At 53.2% G+C, this 16,075-nt stretch overlaps 1 protein-coding gene across 2 annotated transcripts; it reads left to right on the top strand.

Moving 5' to 3' along the window:
• Positions 1 to 3,104: 3,104 nt before the first annotated feature.
• On the top strand, positions 3,105 to 9,781 carry IRX6 (iroquois homeobox 6). 2 transcript variants are annotated; one of them, XM_047790843.1, is made up of 6 exons: positions 3,105 to 4,422; positions 5,408 to 5,665; positions 6,373 to 6,482; positions 6,683 to 6,990; positions 7,765 to 8,391; positions 9,340 to 9,781. In XM_047790843.1, exons 1-6 carry the CDS (start codon positions 4,378 to 4,380, stop codon positions 9,342 to 9,344), a joined length of 1,353 nt encoding a protein of 450 aa, XP_047646799.1. In that variant the 5' UTR covers positions 3,105 to 4,377; the 3' UTR covers positions 9,345 to 9,781. The 2 variants fall into 2 exon arrangements, with proteins under 2 accessions (XP_047646799.1, XP_047646798.1); XM_047790842.1 differs by having other exon boundaries at positions 9,337 to 9,781.
• Positions 9,782 to 16,075: the final 6,294 nt, after the last annotated feature.

Genomic DNA, 16,075 nt, shown 5'->3' with positions numbered 1-16,075 from the left:
TCTCTTTTTTTTACTTTATGCAGAAGTCCATTCTTTCTATTTGCCACCCTCCTGACAAGCAACATCAACACCCTCATCTGGGAATTATTGCCTTTTTTATTTTCCTCTCCTGATGCCAGACTTGCTGCTGACAATATGTATTCAGGCAGGGCAGGGGCTCACTGTGTTTCGCAATCAGATGCCATGCACACTACTTCCGTCAAAACAATTAGTGTTCATTTTGGTTTTACTCGGGGAGACCTGCAGTGACTGATCGGTATAAATTATAGATGCATCTGTCCAGATGCACTTGTTCATTCATGCATAGATTTGAGGAAATTTCATTTTCTCAGTTCAAAAACAGTCACTAAAAAAAATTCATACTTAGAAAAATATAATTTAGCACATTTTCATCTGTGTTATCATACCCATGTTCTCACACATTCCATCCAGGATTTGAGGCATCTGAAGTTGATTTGGGGCATTTGGGGGGTTTTAGCCCCTCCCTGTAAAATCTGCTATCTTGCAAAATCATTAGGAAATGATGGATATTTAACCCAAAGCAGTGCAATATGGTTTGTTTTCCTTGGGGGGGGGGCACCTGCATTCGAGTGTACTGTCAAAGACACATCCTTTACTCTTCCTGGTCAGGACCTTCAGTGCATTTCAAGCAAAGCAAGATGAACTTCAAATAAACCATGTGGATTAGTACTCTCCCTGCTCCAAATAGGCCTTTGACTGTTTACTTTATTTCCTGTCTGTTTTAATGGGCAGCCAGAGGAAATATCAGGGCATGCAGCAGAATGCAACAAAAGAATCTGTATCATTTGTATAAAATACTTTGGAGGGACCGACACCCTTAAATACAACTGGGAGGCTCTGTATTTGACAGGTTTATTTACTTGCTTCCCTACAACTCAACGTGTACACATTGACGATTGGGCATTTTTTCCCCCGAAACTAAATTAATCAGCGCTTCTGAACAAAGCAATGAAAAGCCAGCACAGAGGAGACGCTCAGAGCACTTGGCTGGGGAAGTGAGTGCCTGTCTAGAGCAAATTCCATGGCAGCCTCCCTGAATCACTTTCCAGGAAAGACTGCTTTGCACCTAAGGGGTCCACCGGCCAGAGGTTGTTACTGGTTTAACCTGTTGGTTTCCTTTTTTTTTTTTGTAATGAGGGTCCCGGAATAATGGGAAATGTCAAGCTTCAGAAGAACCTTTTTTAGGAGCCCTTCTAAGTCCTCAAGGGGGTGATAATCAAAGTCAGCAGCACCCAGGCAGGTTGGCTGTGGGTGCAGCCTCTCTCCAGGAAAGAAATGTTCAATCAAAGCCTCTCGGGCCTGGAAATGGCAGCCTTCCTCCCTAAGACAGTCTGATACCTTAAAGCAACTTTGAACACAATAGAAAGACGCCTTAACAGAAAACCTGCTCCTTTGTTTGTTTTCTCTTCTGCAGATGAAGAAAAAAATGCTGACGTATCTTCATCGCCTCGCCTCCCAATGCACTACAACACTATGCTTCCTCCTCTTTTCGTTCTCTTTTGAAAAATCTTGTTGCTTTTCTCTAATCCTAGAGAGCAAAGACAAGAAGAGGGCCTAGAGGCCCTGCACACAGCATTGATACCGCAGAGGTCTTATAAATCAGCTGGAAATCAATAAATTCTAGATGGTAGTTTCTCCTTTGCAACCAGATCGCCAGGGGACAGGACTAATGCTTTTTCTTCACTACCCTCCCCATTTTTCTGTCATAAAAAAAAAAAAAAAAAACTGCTCAGGAAGGAGTGAGCAATCAAAGTTGCTGAGTAAGTATTTCAACTATCTAATTTTATTACTTTACAATTGACATAGCTTCCCTCTGGAAATGTTTGCAATTAATTAATTAGCAGTAATCTTCCCCAAGGGACTAATTTAATGAATTCTCTCCCATCCTTACTTTTAAAAAATAGCTTAAATGTATCAAAGCTCCACACCGTGTAGATGGCTCCAAAGTGCCTTGTGAAAAAAACTCAAGGAATCTTACCTATTACAGTGAATTTTTAATCACTAAATCAATCTGGTGATAACTATAATTCTTTTTCTAACTAGGAGTTTCCCGGGTTGAACGCAAGGTTTCTCCAAGGTAACGACACTCAGCAGCAGCAGCCGGGAAACCTCGCTGAGTTTGTTCCCATTTAGAATGGACCATGTCCTCCTGTTAATAATCTCTGAGGCTGAGTCTGCGGTTTGCGGCTCATTCAAGCTCCGTGCGCTTTCTGCGGAATCTGAAAAGAAAAAGAAAAGAAAAGGGAAAAAAAGAGGCTGATGTCGTTCTGAAGAGGTCGTTGGCTTCCAGGACTACCAGTCTCCTCTGGAAGGTGCCAAAGGAAAGCTGGCAGCCAGGGATCCTGGCTTGTCAGTCCCTGAGCTGCCTCCTTGCCTGCCAGAACCCAAGGCAGAGTTCTGGGTGGTTCCGAACGCCTGGGCATCACATTCTTGCGTTCTATCTATAAAATAAAACTGGGCCCTTGAACCAACTCCTTTGATTCCTCCAGGGACGTGCAGGGAGGGCCTGGGAGAGTGTTTTGTAAACTGTAAGGCGCGGTGACCCGGTAAGTGAAAGGCGAGACATTCTGAGGCATTTCTGGCCTGCAAACCCGAAAACCTGAAAGTTGCACTTGGATCCAAGCAGCATCCCCCGAAAAGCTTCCCCAACCAGACTGGCCGCCCCTTTGTGCCCCGAGACGTCGCGGGTTGGAGGCCCTCAGCTGGGTGGCTCTGGGCCTGGGCGTTGAGCTTTGGGGAGTGCCAACTGGCGGCCGCAGGGCCTAGAGGACGCAGTCCCCTCCTAGGCACCAACGAGCCCGTCTGCCTATGAGTGCCCCTCAGAGGGCGCCTGGGATGGAGGGGGTGGTCAGACCGCTGGGCCCAGCCAGGCGTCCCGGCGGAGCACAGGGAATGGGCTGCCCTCGCGGCGCGCTGAACTGCGGCTCGCCAGCGCCACCCCCAGCGGAGCGCAGTGGCTGCAGCTCGGCCCCGGCGTCTTCCTGCGGCTCCCCGCTCCCCGGTGGACGCAGTGCGCGATGTGCACAAGGCAGCCAACTCTCGCCATGGGAGGAGATACCCGAGGGTCTCGGCCCGCGGGTCTGCGGAGGCCAGGGGGTCAGACTTGGCGCATTTCCAGGCAGAGTCCAAGGGGATCTGAACCTTGACCTCGAGGGGGCGCTATTTGGCCTATTCGAGGGCCAGAAAGCGGCAGAGAAGCCCCAGGGTCAAGGCCCTGCCAAAGGCCAGGGCATGGAGAGCCTGAATCGAGCTAAAGTTCTGGAGAGACTGGGGCGGGGAAACAGGGTCCCCGAGGACAAAGACGGCGGGACCACTGGGATCCACCAACACTGCCCAGCGCTGCCCCAAAGAGCGCGGGGCCACTGGCGCGAACAAACTTTCCTGCAGCGGAGGGGCGGGGGACGGGGGCTGGAAGCTTCTCCCCCGAGCCTCTGCTATCCTCCACCTGCCGGCGTTCAACCTCCGCCCAGCCTTCGCCCACCTCCGTTCCCTCCCCTCCCCCGCGCGCCTCTGTTCACTTAGACTCCTCATCTCTCTCCTCTCCCCTCCTCCTTCTCCCTCTAGCCTTTCTCCCCCACTTTTTTTCCTGTGTTTTCTCCTGTCTCTTCTTTTGTATTCTCTCCTCCCTCGCCGCCCGGTGCTTCTCTCCTCCTCTGGGCAGCAGGGGAGGAGGTAAGCGCGCTGCGCCCGGGGCCTGCGCGGCGCAGTGGGAGGCGTTTCTCCTACTTCTCCCGGGTAATTTGGAGAGATTGTATGTGCGCGCGCGCGTGAGCTTAAGGCGAAAAGGGGTAGGATCCTGCGCCAAGCAGAAAGGGTCAGGGTCTTTGACGTTCCTCACCAGCAGCACAAACCTCCCGGAGCAAGTGTGAGTGTGGTGAGAGTGCGCGCGCGCGCACGGGCTGGCTGCGCTTGGCAGGCTTGGTGGCCCGGGGCCCCAGGGCCCGGGGGCCCGTCTGGCGGCCCGGGATTACCATGACGTCACATTGAGCCTCTGGCCACCTTGGACTGGGGCACCTTGGGAGCTGCACAACCCCGCGCCGCGCCTCACCTTGCCTCGCCAACGCGCGCTTTTGGGAACCCGCATCCTCGCCCTTCCCCTGCCCATCCATGGGCCCTTCTGTCTTCCGGACCACGCAAGTCGGAGGGGAGCCATCTGGAGGGCAGGGCTCGGCAGCCGGACTGCCTTCGGCTCTGCCTCCGGCTCTGCCTCCAGTCGCGCCAAGCGGGTGGAGGACCCTGAGCTGGGCACCGGCAACCGTGTAAGGAACCGAGGCTGCGTACGGCTGGAAGCACAGAATCGCGGAGCCGAGGCGGGAACTCTCAAGAGAAGAAGGAGGCGGGTCAGGGACCGCCACCATGTCCTTCCCGCACTTTGGACACCCCTATGGCAGCGCTTCCCAGGTAAGAGACGCCCCCCGTGGGGGATGGGGGCAGACTGGGTGGAGGGGGTGCCTCGCGCAGGAACCTGCCCCTAAGCGCCCTCCCCTCCCACGAGCCCCCGGGGAAGCCAGAGGGAGCAGGCATCTGGGTAACGTACCACAGACGCCTCTGGCCTCCCCAGTCTCTGGCTGAGAACGTTCAACCCCCCCAAGTGCAAGCTGGAAAATCCTGTGACCCGAAATTTGGGCACTCTAACCACGCGCTTAGAGAGGTGGGTGGGATCTCGGGAATCTTCCGGACAGACCTCCTTACTGTACAGATACCCGAGGTGGCCGGGAGGGTCTCAGACTTCCAGTCCAGAGCGCTGTCCGCCTCACTAGTTTTCTATGCTTCTTGGTTTGTTGCCCTCTGCTCTCTTCCTCCTCCTTTCTTGAGTAGGTCCAAGCTCTCCGCTTCTGGTTCCTTTGGTTTTTCAGACCTGGGTGGGTATTGTGCAGTGACAAGGGGTTCCTGGGGGAATTCTGGAAACGCCCACCCCTGTTCTTCTATTTCTCTGCAGAGTGCCAGAGAGCCGGTCCCAACTTGACCTCTGCCCCGATTTGCGATCTAGGATAAGTCTCCTCCTTTCTCTAGTTCTCATTCCCTATCCATAAAATGGGAGCAGGAGTGAGACAGGGTCTCTAAGGCTAACTTCAAGTTCGGGCCTTCATAGGATTCTGTGACTAGGGGGGGGGGAGTTCCCTGTATTCGGATTTTAGAACGTTCCCACGACCCCGGACCTCCTGGAACTCTAGAGCTTTAGCAAAGATTTAGGAGTATCTAGAAAGGCAATTTGGATAAATTGCATCTTCGGATAATTCCCGTCTCAGTACTGGGCAGAATGTTAGCACATGGTGGCATTTAGTTTATATGGCATGAAGGAATGATCTGGCAGTTCCGCTACTGGCTCCCGCCAGCCCCGGGAGCCGGTCTCTGACCTCCGGTGCCCCCTCTCTCGCCGCCGTAGTTTTTGGTGTCTGCAAGTTCCAGCGCCACTTGCTGCGAATCCGCCCCGCGCTCCGTCCCAGATGTGGCCTCAGGCTCCACCCCGGCGGCCGCGCTCTGCTGCGCTTCCTACGACAGTCGGCTGCTGGGGAGTGCGAGGCCCGAGCTGGGCGCGGCCCTGGGCATTTATGGAGCTCCCTACTCGGCCGCTGCAGCTGCCCAGAGCTACCCAGGCTACCTGCCCTACAGCCCGGAGCCGCCCGCTCTGTACGGGGCGCTGGTGAGTACACGAGGAGGAGCCTGGATCCGTGCGCCCAAACCCACCCGCCTGGGGGCAGGAGAGGCACTGGGGAAATCCAGTGTGTCATCTCCGTCTAAGAAGGACGCAGTGCTCAGAGGAAAGGAAATGGTTCGGGTTGTATATAAAGAAAAAAAAATCTTTACATTTTACACTTTGCAGAACTCCATCCTGCTTAGAAAACACAAGTAGGTCTATTAATTCCATGAGGCCAAGTCATCACTAGGCTTAGCGTATAGATGAGGAAACAGGTGCAGCGGAGCGCAAATAAGCTCACCCAAAGTCACAAAGAGGGGAAGGGGCAGGGAATAGCTCTGGAAGAGGAGTAAGGGAAGCGTCCCAGCTGGTGGGAGGGGGTTCGGGGGGGAGACACAAGTAGCAACAGTAATACAAACAGCCAATATTTAACTGTTTAACTAATAAATAAACATTCCTTATTTATTCTGCACCAGGAATTCTGCTAAGCAGTCTTCGTCCATAACCCACAGGCACTATCATTATCCCACTTTACCAAGGGGAAGCTGAGGCATGGGAGGGAGGGGGTTAAACAGTTGTGCCCAAGAATCACAGAGCCCAGTGGTGGCACTGAGATTTGAACCAGACTTGACTCCAGAATCCACACCCTTCCTAACCCCCACTCCTCCTCCTCCTCAAAGGTAGGCCTGAATTCTCTTCTTCCTTCCCACCAGAATCCACAGTATGAATTTAAAGAGGCGGCAGGGAACTTTACACCTGGCCTGGGGCAACCGGGAGCCTATTATCCCTATGAGTCGACTCTGGGGCAGTACCAGTATGACCGGTAAGACATGGGGCTGTTGGTGGCGGACAGGGCAAGTCCCTCCCCCTCCCCTGCCAAGGCAGAACTAATCCGCAGAGCATGGGGGGCTGCGTGCTAGGAGGAGAGCAGAACCCCACTGCCAAAGCCGCAGACCACCTCCTGCCTGCAGTGCCACGTGCCCAGCCCCAGAACTGTGAGCCAGGTTCCTCTCCCACCCGCAGGTATGGTGCGGTGGAGTTGAGTGGCGCTGGGCGCAGAAAGAACGCCACCCGGGAGACCACTAGCACGCTCAAGGCCTGGCTGAACGAGCACCGCAAGAATCCCTACCCCACCAAGGGCGAGAAGATCATGCTGGCCATCATCACCAAGATGACCCTCACCCAGGTGTCCACCTGGTTCGCCAACGCGCGCCGGCGCCTCAAGAAGGAGAACAAGATGACGTGGGTGCCCAAGAACAAAGGCGGGGAGGAGAGGAAGGAGGACGGTGCAACAGAGGAATTGCTGGGCTGCCTAAATGGGGACACCAAAGGTACTCTTCGCTGCCCCGCCCCTGCGTGGCTTTTGCAGCCATCAGTTTCCTTGGATTTTCATAACCACCCCCTGGGGGAGCTATTAAGGAAGATGTCCCCTACTTACCCTTGCACTTGCAGTCCCTGCATGCCTCAGGGCCTTCGCCTGTGTGGTTCCCTCTGCTTGTCATTCCCTATAAACCTGGCTTTAAATTGCCCCCGTCTGCAAAGCCTGTCCTGGCCAACCACACCAGCTAGCATCCCAGGTTATTCTCTATCACATCAGCGAGTTTATTTCCTCTGCCATGCTTACCCCTTAGGAGTGTCCACTCCACTACAAAGTGGCTTATCCACTGCTGTATCCTCTAAATTCCTAATACCTGCATGCCTCAATGATGTCTGGCATGTAGTTGGCGCTCCATATATAGCTTCTGAATTACATAACATACACCAGGCACCTGTGGGGGTTGGAATGTGGTAGAAATTGTCCTTTGCCTTTTTAAGGCTGAGAAACTGAGATCCTCTTGGCAAAGTGGCCTTTATCTTAGGCTCATTGGAGGGAGGAGCTTTCCAAAGGGTCGGGGCAAGTCTGGGGGCGGAAATTCTTTCCCAGCAGGCTGCCAGGGCGCTGGAGCAAGTTTTTAGGAGACTGTGTGTCCAGCCTGGTGAATTATACTGGGAACGCCCTGAGTGCAGGGCGCATCTTGCTAAAAGCTTCCCAGGGATGGGCACTCCCGAGGATTTCCCTTGGGGCCTGGGGCTTTTCTCACTCGCTCGCTTCTGATTTCCCGAAGACGTTACTGCGAGCCAGGAGAGACAGGAGGCTCGGGGGCTCCGGCTGAGTGACCTGGAGGACCTGGAAGATGAGGAGGAGGAGGCGGATGAAGAGGAGGCAGTGGCCACAGCTACGGACAGGCTGGCTGAGCTCCATAAAGACACTCTGTCGCTGCCGGCGGCGGCGGCGGCGGCGCCCTGTGCAGCGGCTCGAGAGGGCCGGCCAGAGCGCAGGGAGTTCAGTCTGGCGACGCCCCGCTTCTCCTTCACTGAGCCCCCCAGATCAGGAGAAGCCGACTTCCTCCGGGCGGAGCCAGGAGGCCCCACGTTGACCATGCACTACCCCTGCAGGGAGAAACCGCGCATCTGGTCTCTGGCGCACACTGCGGCAGCCAGCGGCGTCGAGGGTGCACCTCCAACCCTGCCCAGGCCACGAAGTTCTGAGCGCCATCTGATCCCCGGACAGCCTCCAGGCCCCGGCGCGCCACCCGCGGTCCCCAGAGACTCCGCAAGCGAAGAGTCTTCCCGAATAGCCAAAGCCTTTGGAAACCCCACGTTTGCCCTACAGGGCCTGCCGCTGAACTGTGCGCCCTGCCCGCGGCGGAGGGAGCCCGCAGTACAGTGCCAGTACCCTTCGGGAGCAGAAGGTAGTGGGCCCCCAAAGGTGCTGGGAGTGTCTTCCAAGAGATGCCCCCATCCCACCCCACTCCCATCCCTGGTACTACCCAGCCGCCGCACACACTCTCTGCCCAGGTTCAGAACTTGCTCTAGGGTGTCTCACAGCACTCCTTGAAACAGAAGCTTAGAGGTAAAAGTTCTAGATCTGGTTGCCGAATTATTTAAAGCCAGATAATAGTACTAAGCTCCGAAGGAGACCGTACCTTACCTAGGAAGCACTTAGAAAGTCCCTGAAGAGATGGACAGTTTTGATCAGCCAAATGTGCCAGGTGGGCACCATCATGACCATCTGACACAAGCACACTTGTCCCCCATCTGCCCTTCAGAGGAGGTCGCCTGGCTCCTGCTGGTCTCATACCAACAGTTGGCGAGGGCTAGGCAGGCACCAGGGCTTTCCTAGAAGTCTGAGGGGAAGGGCCAGGTACCTACAGGTGGTTCAGGGCCAATGCTTAAGTTCAGCTTGTAGCTCTCTGTGGCGCCCACTGAAATCCCGAGGGGTATAGTTCGGGTGGGTGCTGTCCCTGGAGAGCTCTCAACACCCCTCCCCCAAGCGCTCACCCCCAAGCAGGGCAGGACTGCCAACCAGGTCCCCCGCTCCTGGCTGGTTCTCTGCTGCTCCTGGTGGAGGAGTATTTCACCCCACAAAGGGACATTCCCCAAGCATTTGGCAGCTTCTGGCAATTACTGTCAGATTCTGCTCTTTGAAGTAATTTCTCTCAGGATTAGCTACTGGCTTAGAAAATTGGGTTACACTGTTATTTGAATTTACACATAACGGGGTCCAAATGTTACCTCTGGCAAGCAAATTGCCTCTAGACCTTTGATTCCCTTCGGAGGAGACACCATCAACCTCAGATTTCCTAGGAATGGCCACCAAGTGGCCTTCGGGTTTTAATCAACCTTTCCTCTCTCAGCAGGTTAGCGCAACGGCTGCGATTTGCGGAAGGATCCTGGAAATAAACCCGACTTTTTGGAACTCACCCCCACGCTAAGAAACTGAGCAACCTCGCAGGGGTCTGGGGCTCTCACTTCGACTAAAAGACAGACACACAGAAACCCTTCTACCTGCTCTCCTTGCACGCAGAGCTGGGAGTGGCCAGCAGACCTGCATCTTATCAGATCCCTGGGGGAGAAGGCGGGCACCCTGGGGAAGGCCAAGTGGGGAAGGCTGGGCGAGTCCGTCTGGTGCACCAGCTCGGAACCCAAGTCTCCTTCTCCCCTCTGGACTCAGGGGCCGAAGCTGCTCCCTCTCCTGCTCACCCCATCACCTTCACTTTGTAACTTCAATGCTGATCTGGTTCCTAAGATCCACGTGGTCTTCTCCCCCTCCCCACTCCTTGTGTCCTTAAAAATAATCAAACCAAACCAAACTATGTGGCCTCTTTGCACCCCAGGAGCTCGGAGAGGTCGGGGTGAAGGGTAGGATAGAATGCGGTTCAGGGGTCCTGGGGACAGCGTGGCGGGAGCTGCAGGTTTCAGTCCCTCTCACAGCTGGGAGAGAAACGGACAAGGGAACGGCCTGTGACTCAGACCACAGAACCCTCCGGCCCCAAGCAACTCGAAGAGCCCGGCTGACGTCGGGCTGGTTCGTAGGACCTGGAGATGGGATCCAGCTACTAGCCGGGGAGGAGGAGAGGGGCGGGGCGGAGCTGTCAGGATATTTGTGTGGAAGCTGCATTTGTTTCCGGGATCGCCCTTGGGCTTTAAGTTTGTTAGGAGGAGGGAAGATGGGGACCCTCTTGGGGGTCCCAGGGCGCGCGGCCGGGCAGCCCTGCGCCCCTCCGTCGGAAGAACGGTGAGGTCTGACCGCCTGCCAGGCGGATCCGAGGCGAGAGGGGACTTTCTTTCCGTTTACTCAAGTGTCAGCAAACACTTCCGGTACCGGCCAACCAATGGGAGCTGACGAGCAGGAAGGGGGCTTTGTCCCCAGGGCAAGCGGTGTCGCAGTAGGGCTGGGGGGGGGGGGGCGGGAATGAGAGCTATAAAGATCCGGGTGCCACGCCTGAGTTCACTTCCCCCGCCCAGCGAGTACGGCTGCACGCGGGGAAAGAAGGAGGTGAACCCAGAACAGTGCCCTAGTGGGAAGGTCCGGGAGCTGATGGGGACCGGAAGGCAAGAGGGAGGACAGCGGAGATGTGCGCCTAGGGGCTGGATCCTTGGGGAGCTGTGTCCCCACTGCTAGGCTCCAGCCCCAGCGCCTGCCTGGGTGACAGTCTTCCAGACCAGCGCGGTGCCAGCTGACTGGTCACTGAAGTCTGGGACAGGAAGGATCAGCATCCTCGGGAGGAGATTTAAGAACCTTGGAGGCTGCAGAGGGGAAAAGTGGGAAAGGAGCCTGAAGGAACAGGCTACCTCCCAGCCCCATCCTGCCTTGTTTTCTGAAGAATGGTCAGAGATCATGATTTACAAAAGCACAGACCCCTTCCTCAGATAAGGAAACTGAGGCCACGTGAGAAGGCAGGGACTGGCTTGGGGTCACACAGAACTGGTGATGTGGTAAAGGCGGACCCCAGCCCTCCACTCAGGGTCCAGTGGTCCTTTCTGTCTGGCTCTTCTCCCTCATCTCCTCTGGGAAGCTCCCTCTTGGTTTCCTTTTGCTTCTGGGTAACAGCTGCTCCTACCCCCAACCTCCCCCCGGGACCCTGCAGTCGCCCTCACTGACCCACGGCTTAGGGTCCGGGAAATTAAACTGCGAAAAGATAAACATTATTTCCAGTCGGCTTTGTGGGATTAATGCTTGTAATAAAGAGCATTAGCTGGAGGTTTCTTTCAAGGCGCTCTCGACCCCACCCCCTCCTGGGGTGGGGGGCACATAGACCTCTCCCTTCCCTCCTCCTCTGGAGGCTGCTGAGGCTGCAGAAGCTTGAGTTCCTAGGAGGGGCCTCCAATTGGGAGTGGGGCTCCAGCTAGCCTCTTAACATCACATCTGGTCGGCAGTGCAGACAGGAAACTGAAGGCCAGAGAGAAGGGACCCCCCCCCTAAGTTATTCATGTGGCTGAATGGGGACTAGGATCCAGAGCATGGAGGACCACACAGAGAGTTTACCTGCATCCTGCTTCCAGCCATTCAGCCTTTATAGGACCCTGAGCCTTGGAAAAGGAGGCCCAGGTACCACCTGGGACCTCTGGAGGTTGTCTCTCCATCTCTCTCGTCTCAGAGGTCCAGGCTCTCGCCACCTCCCACAACCCAGAGCAGAAGTCTGCAGCCCTGGGTTCTCCCAAAGATCTGGGTCTGGTGGGCTGGAGGCAGTGGAGTTGAGGTGAGTGGAAAGGAGTAGCCTTGAATCCCAAGAAATGGCTTTACCATCTCAATCCCGCTACTACCTTGCTCTGTGGCTGTGGACAAGCCCCTTCCCCTCTTTTAGTTTCCACAGCTGCCCAATCTGGAGATGCTCTAGTTCTCCGTCCCCGTGCTCAGTGTCTGCTTGGGAGCCAATGGTGAAGTAGAGGTGAAGGCCTGAGAAGGGCAAGTCTGAGCCTGAGATTATCCCAGCCTCTGGCCCCCAGCGGCAATCTGTTCCCACCATCTCTGCCCCCACTGAGACCCTCCTGCCAATCTCCCAATATAATCTCCCAGAATCATATTTTGAATACTGTTTTGATTAAACACTGGAGTGAGGGGAGGGAGGATACAGCCCTGCTGTCTTCAGCTGAGCCTGCTGGTGCCCCCGACAGCTGGCCGGTGAGCTCTGCAGAGTGAGTCAGGGCAGCAAGGTGACATTCTCTGCTTTGGAGAGTCCGTAGTTGTGGCCCTCCAAACTCTTTTGATGGCTAAAGTGCTCCTTCCCTCGCTAGGGCACTGGGTGGAGAGAAAAAGCTGAGCCATGGGAGCCACAGCACATAAGGGTCTTTCTCTTTATTGATTCCTTTCCTGCCGGGAGTCATGACATTGGCTTTGGACTTGCTAGGTGATCTCTATAATCGCTTTGGCTCAAACATCCTATGACCCTAGTAATGATAACAAGAGCTTCTGGAGCTCTTACCATGTGCCAGACTCAATGTCATGTCCTTTAAATGCACTGACTCATTTCTAGGTCACAAGAGTTCCCGGGAGCATTATATTATACCTGCTACTAATTCCATCTACTGAACGAAGAAACGAAAGCTCAGAGGGGTGAGATAACTTGATGTCAGTTATCCAGGTAGCAAGTAAAGGAGTCAAAGCCTGAGTAGGACTGATTCTTAACTACTGAATTCTGCTGCTAATGCATTCCCTTATTTTAAAATTCTTTTATTCCATGATGAATAAGAGCTCAGGTCTCAGAGATGCTGTCTGTGAGTCTATTATCTCATGCCTCTAAAACTCCAGGTCACCCTTCTCCCTTCCCAGGAATGTCCAATGGAAAAGGACTTCTGGTCCCTCCTGCACCTGCCCCCACATCCTGGCCAAGAGCATCCCTCACCTTTCCCCCTGCCCACATTTCCCTGGGACATGGTTGTCTGAGACACCCCTGGTCAATGTTTGGCAAAATGTAGCCCATGGATCTCCACCATCAACACCAGCCCATGACTAAAGAATCCCACTGGGAGGTGAGCTGGAAGCTCTGCTTGGGGGACAAGCACCCAAGAATGCCTGATGAGCCTCTAACCTGAGTAGCAGCAGGCTGACCCTCAAATGGCCAGACCCTAAGCTCAGCATGAGGCCTTAGGATGCCTGCTCTTGGTCAAGAGTAAATCACATCCCAGTAATAGGTGCAAATGGTTCCTCCAGGATTTAATCTGGATTCACATGCAATCACCTTATCTGGTCCTTTCCCCATTCCCTCTCTTCTGAAGCTCAAAGATTTGTGGTTATTGGAGGGGGAGGAGGTGACCTAGGAGACAAACTTGCCTCCCCTGGTTGTCTGAAGGCAACTAGGATTCCAGCTTTGGAGGCAACCTAGCTGTCGCCTGCCTTTCAACATGTAAGAGAATTCTGTCCCCAATGAGTGTGCAATCCAGAGTTCCTATCTATTTGGAGAAAGCCAACATCACGAAGGGAAGACTGTATCTTAAGCAAATCAAAGAACTGATGGAAGGGGTGGGTCTCTTGCTGTCTCCTGACACAGCTAGTTGCAGCCTTGGTAGCATCGGAAAGTTTTTCTTCTTTTTTTGAATCAAATTCTTTCTCCACATCACTTCTAAAATCAATCTTCTTAACCAGCAAGTCTTACTCTCCTCCATGATTCCTTTTCAGTCCTACTCTCTATGCCGCCTCTTCCCCTCGCCCTGTCAGTGGGACTTGTTGTCCTTACTCTGAGATCAGAGTAAGAATGAGGTCCAGAGCTCCCTTTGTGGCCCAGCGGAAATGAATCCAACTAGTATCTGTGAGGATGGGGGTTCGATCCCTAGCATCATTCAGTGGGTCCAGATCCCGCATTGCCATGAGCTGTGATGTAGGTTGCAGATGCAGCTCAGATCCCATGTTGCTGTGGCTGTGGCATAGGCTGGCCGCTAGAGCTCAGATTCAACCCCTAGGTGCAGCCCTAAAAAAAAAAAAAGAATGGAGTCCGAAGACTGTCCCCAGTGATATGGTGGAGGACTCCTTCCTCCGTTGGCATGATTTTCTTCATTCAACTTTAAGTTAGAGACAGTAGAGACACAGTGACTTGAGTCCTTGAGCAAGTCACCAAACGCCTCTCTGAGATTCAGCTTTATCCTTGTAAATTGACATCATGTAAAACCATGTGGCTCTTACATGATTTCTCAAGCTGCCATGGGGACAAAGATTTAGATGAGTGTGACTTGAATTCCGTAGTCTGTGGCAGACACCCTGATTTTTGCCCAGAGTTGGAGAGATGTTAAAAACAAGCCAGGAGTTCCCGTTGTGGCTCAGAGGAAACGAATCTGACTAGCCATCCATGAGCACGCAGTTTTGATCCCTGGCTCAGTGGGTTGGGGATCTGGCATTGCCGTGAGCTGTGGTGTAGGTCACAGATGCGGCTCGGATCCCAAGTTGCTGTGGCTGTGGTGTAGGCCAGCGGCTACCGCTCCAATTCCACCCCTAGCCTGGGACCCTCCATAAGCCTAGGTGTGGCCTTAAAAAGACAAAACAAACAAGCAAACAATAAGCCAGCACCAAATGGAGGCTTCTCCTCTGTGAATCAGAGTACTGAGAGAAAGCTGAAGAGGGAACCATCGGGGTCACTCTGAGATTCAGGGTTATTTAACGCCATGACCAACTCACATTGCTGCTGGTACACATTCTGCTGTTTGGGGAGTTAATCTGCATTCATGTAAAGGGTGATTATTATTTATGAGATCATCAGAGACTGAGGTCTTCCACCATTGCCTGGGATTATCTCCAAATTCCAACTTGGTTTATATTTTAAACTCTTAGACAACCTGCCTTCAAACAATAACGCCCCCAAAGATGATGATGATGAGTCTAGAGCATTTCTTCTCAACGCTGGTGGTGCAGAAAATCAGCCAGGGGGGTGTTGTGCTTTGTTGTGATTTTTCGTACCAATATCCAAGCTGTGCTCCAGACCAATTAAAGCCAACCTCTAGGGGTGGGCCCTGGCCATACTCTGAAACCTTCGAAGTGGTTCCAATGTGTAGCCAAGGTTGAGAACCAGTGAATTGCACCCCAGCTGTTAAGTGCCTGACACCGCATACAATTTCGTAACAACTCTCCACTCCATGAATGAAGAAACTGAGCCTTAAGAAGCAAAGTCCTTTTTCCAAGGTGTAACCCTAAGAGGTGGCAAAATTAGGGTTCCAATCCCAGCTCTGCCTTTCATTAGCTGTGCAACCTTAGGCAAGTGGCATAACCCATCTGGACCTCAGTTTCCTCATCCCTAAAATGGGTATAAGAATAGTACCTGTTCCTTGGACGCTTGTAAGAGTAAAACAAGTAATATGTAAAGCATTAGAACTCTGTGTCTGGTCCACGGTGTGCCTTATAGAAAAGGCCAGCTGTAACATTTTTCTTACTACTACACCCCCAGCAGCCCTGCCTGCCTTGCTCATTCTGCCAAGTCGATGTCACAGCTCAGACGCGTCCCTCTTACCTCAAGCAAAGACATGGGGTCACTCTCTCTGGTGTCCATTTAGGGAGAAACCTCACCGAGCAGATTTTATGAATTGCTCGCACTTCCCCTTATCAAGATTAATGGCACCATTGCCCACGGTCACAGTCCTTCTGTGATCGCAGCTAATGACTTCAACCCTCAACACGTTTCCTCTGCATTTGCTTCAGAAAATCGTTCTGAGCAGCCAAGACTGCCTTAATAGCCACTTGGTACTAATGATGCCTTTTAAGTGCATAAAGAGAATCTCTAAGTACCAAATGGGAGGCCCATTGACTGGTGACAACAGCTATTGACATTGACACTTAAGCAAGGTCAGAACGCTGCCGACCAGAGGGACTGTCACTGGACCTAACAGTGGAGGTGGTTTTTTGTTTTGTTTTTTTTTTTCGTTCTATTGGAAAACTCCTCTTGTTTTCTTCTTGCTCCTTAAACACACCACCAGCACCATTTTCTGGATTCTGTCTGTCCATTTCAGCACTCTCAACCTCTGCTAGTTTTCATTTTACCTTCAAGATTGAGGCCCTATCCTAACTTGTACTGTTTTCTCCTGATATTTTTCTTTAGACAGACTCATTTTTACATTGTTTTTGTCTGGGTTTTTTGGGGTTTTTTGTTTGTTTGTTTGTTTCTTAGGGCTAAA

This window comes from Phacochoerus africanus, chromosome 8 (assembly GCF_016906955.1).
Source record: "Phacochoerus africanus isolate WHEZ1 chromosome 8, ROS_Pafr_v1, whole genome shotgun sequence".
Taxonomy (NCBI): domain Eukaryota; kingdom Metazoa; phylum Chordata; class Mammalia; order Artiodactyla; family Suidae; genus Phacochoerus; species Phacochoerus africanus.
The sequence above is the reverse complement of the archived record's forward strand: the minus strand, read 5'-3'. Positions and strand labels throughout refer to the sequence as shown.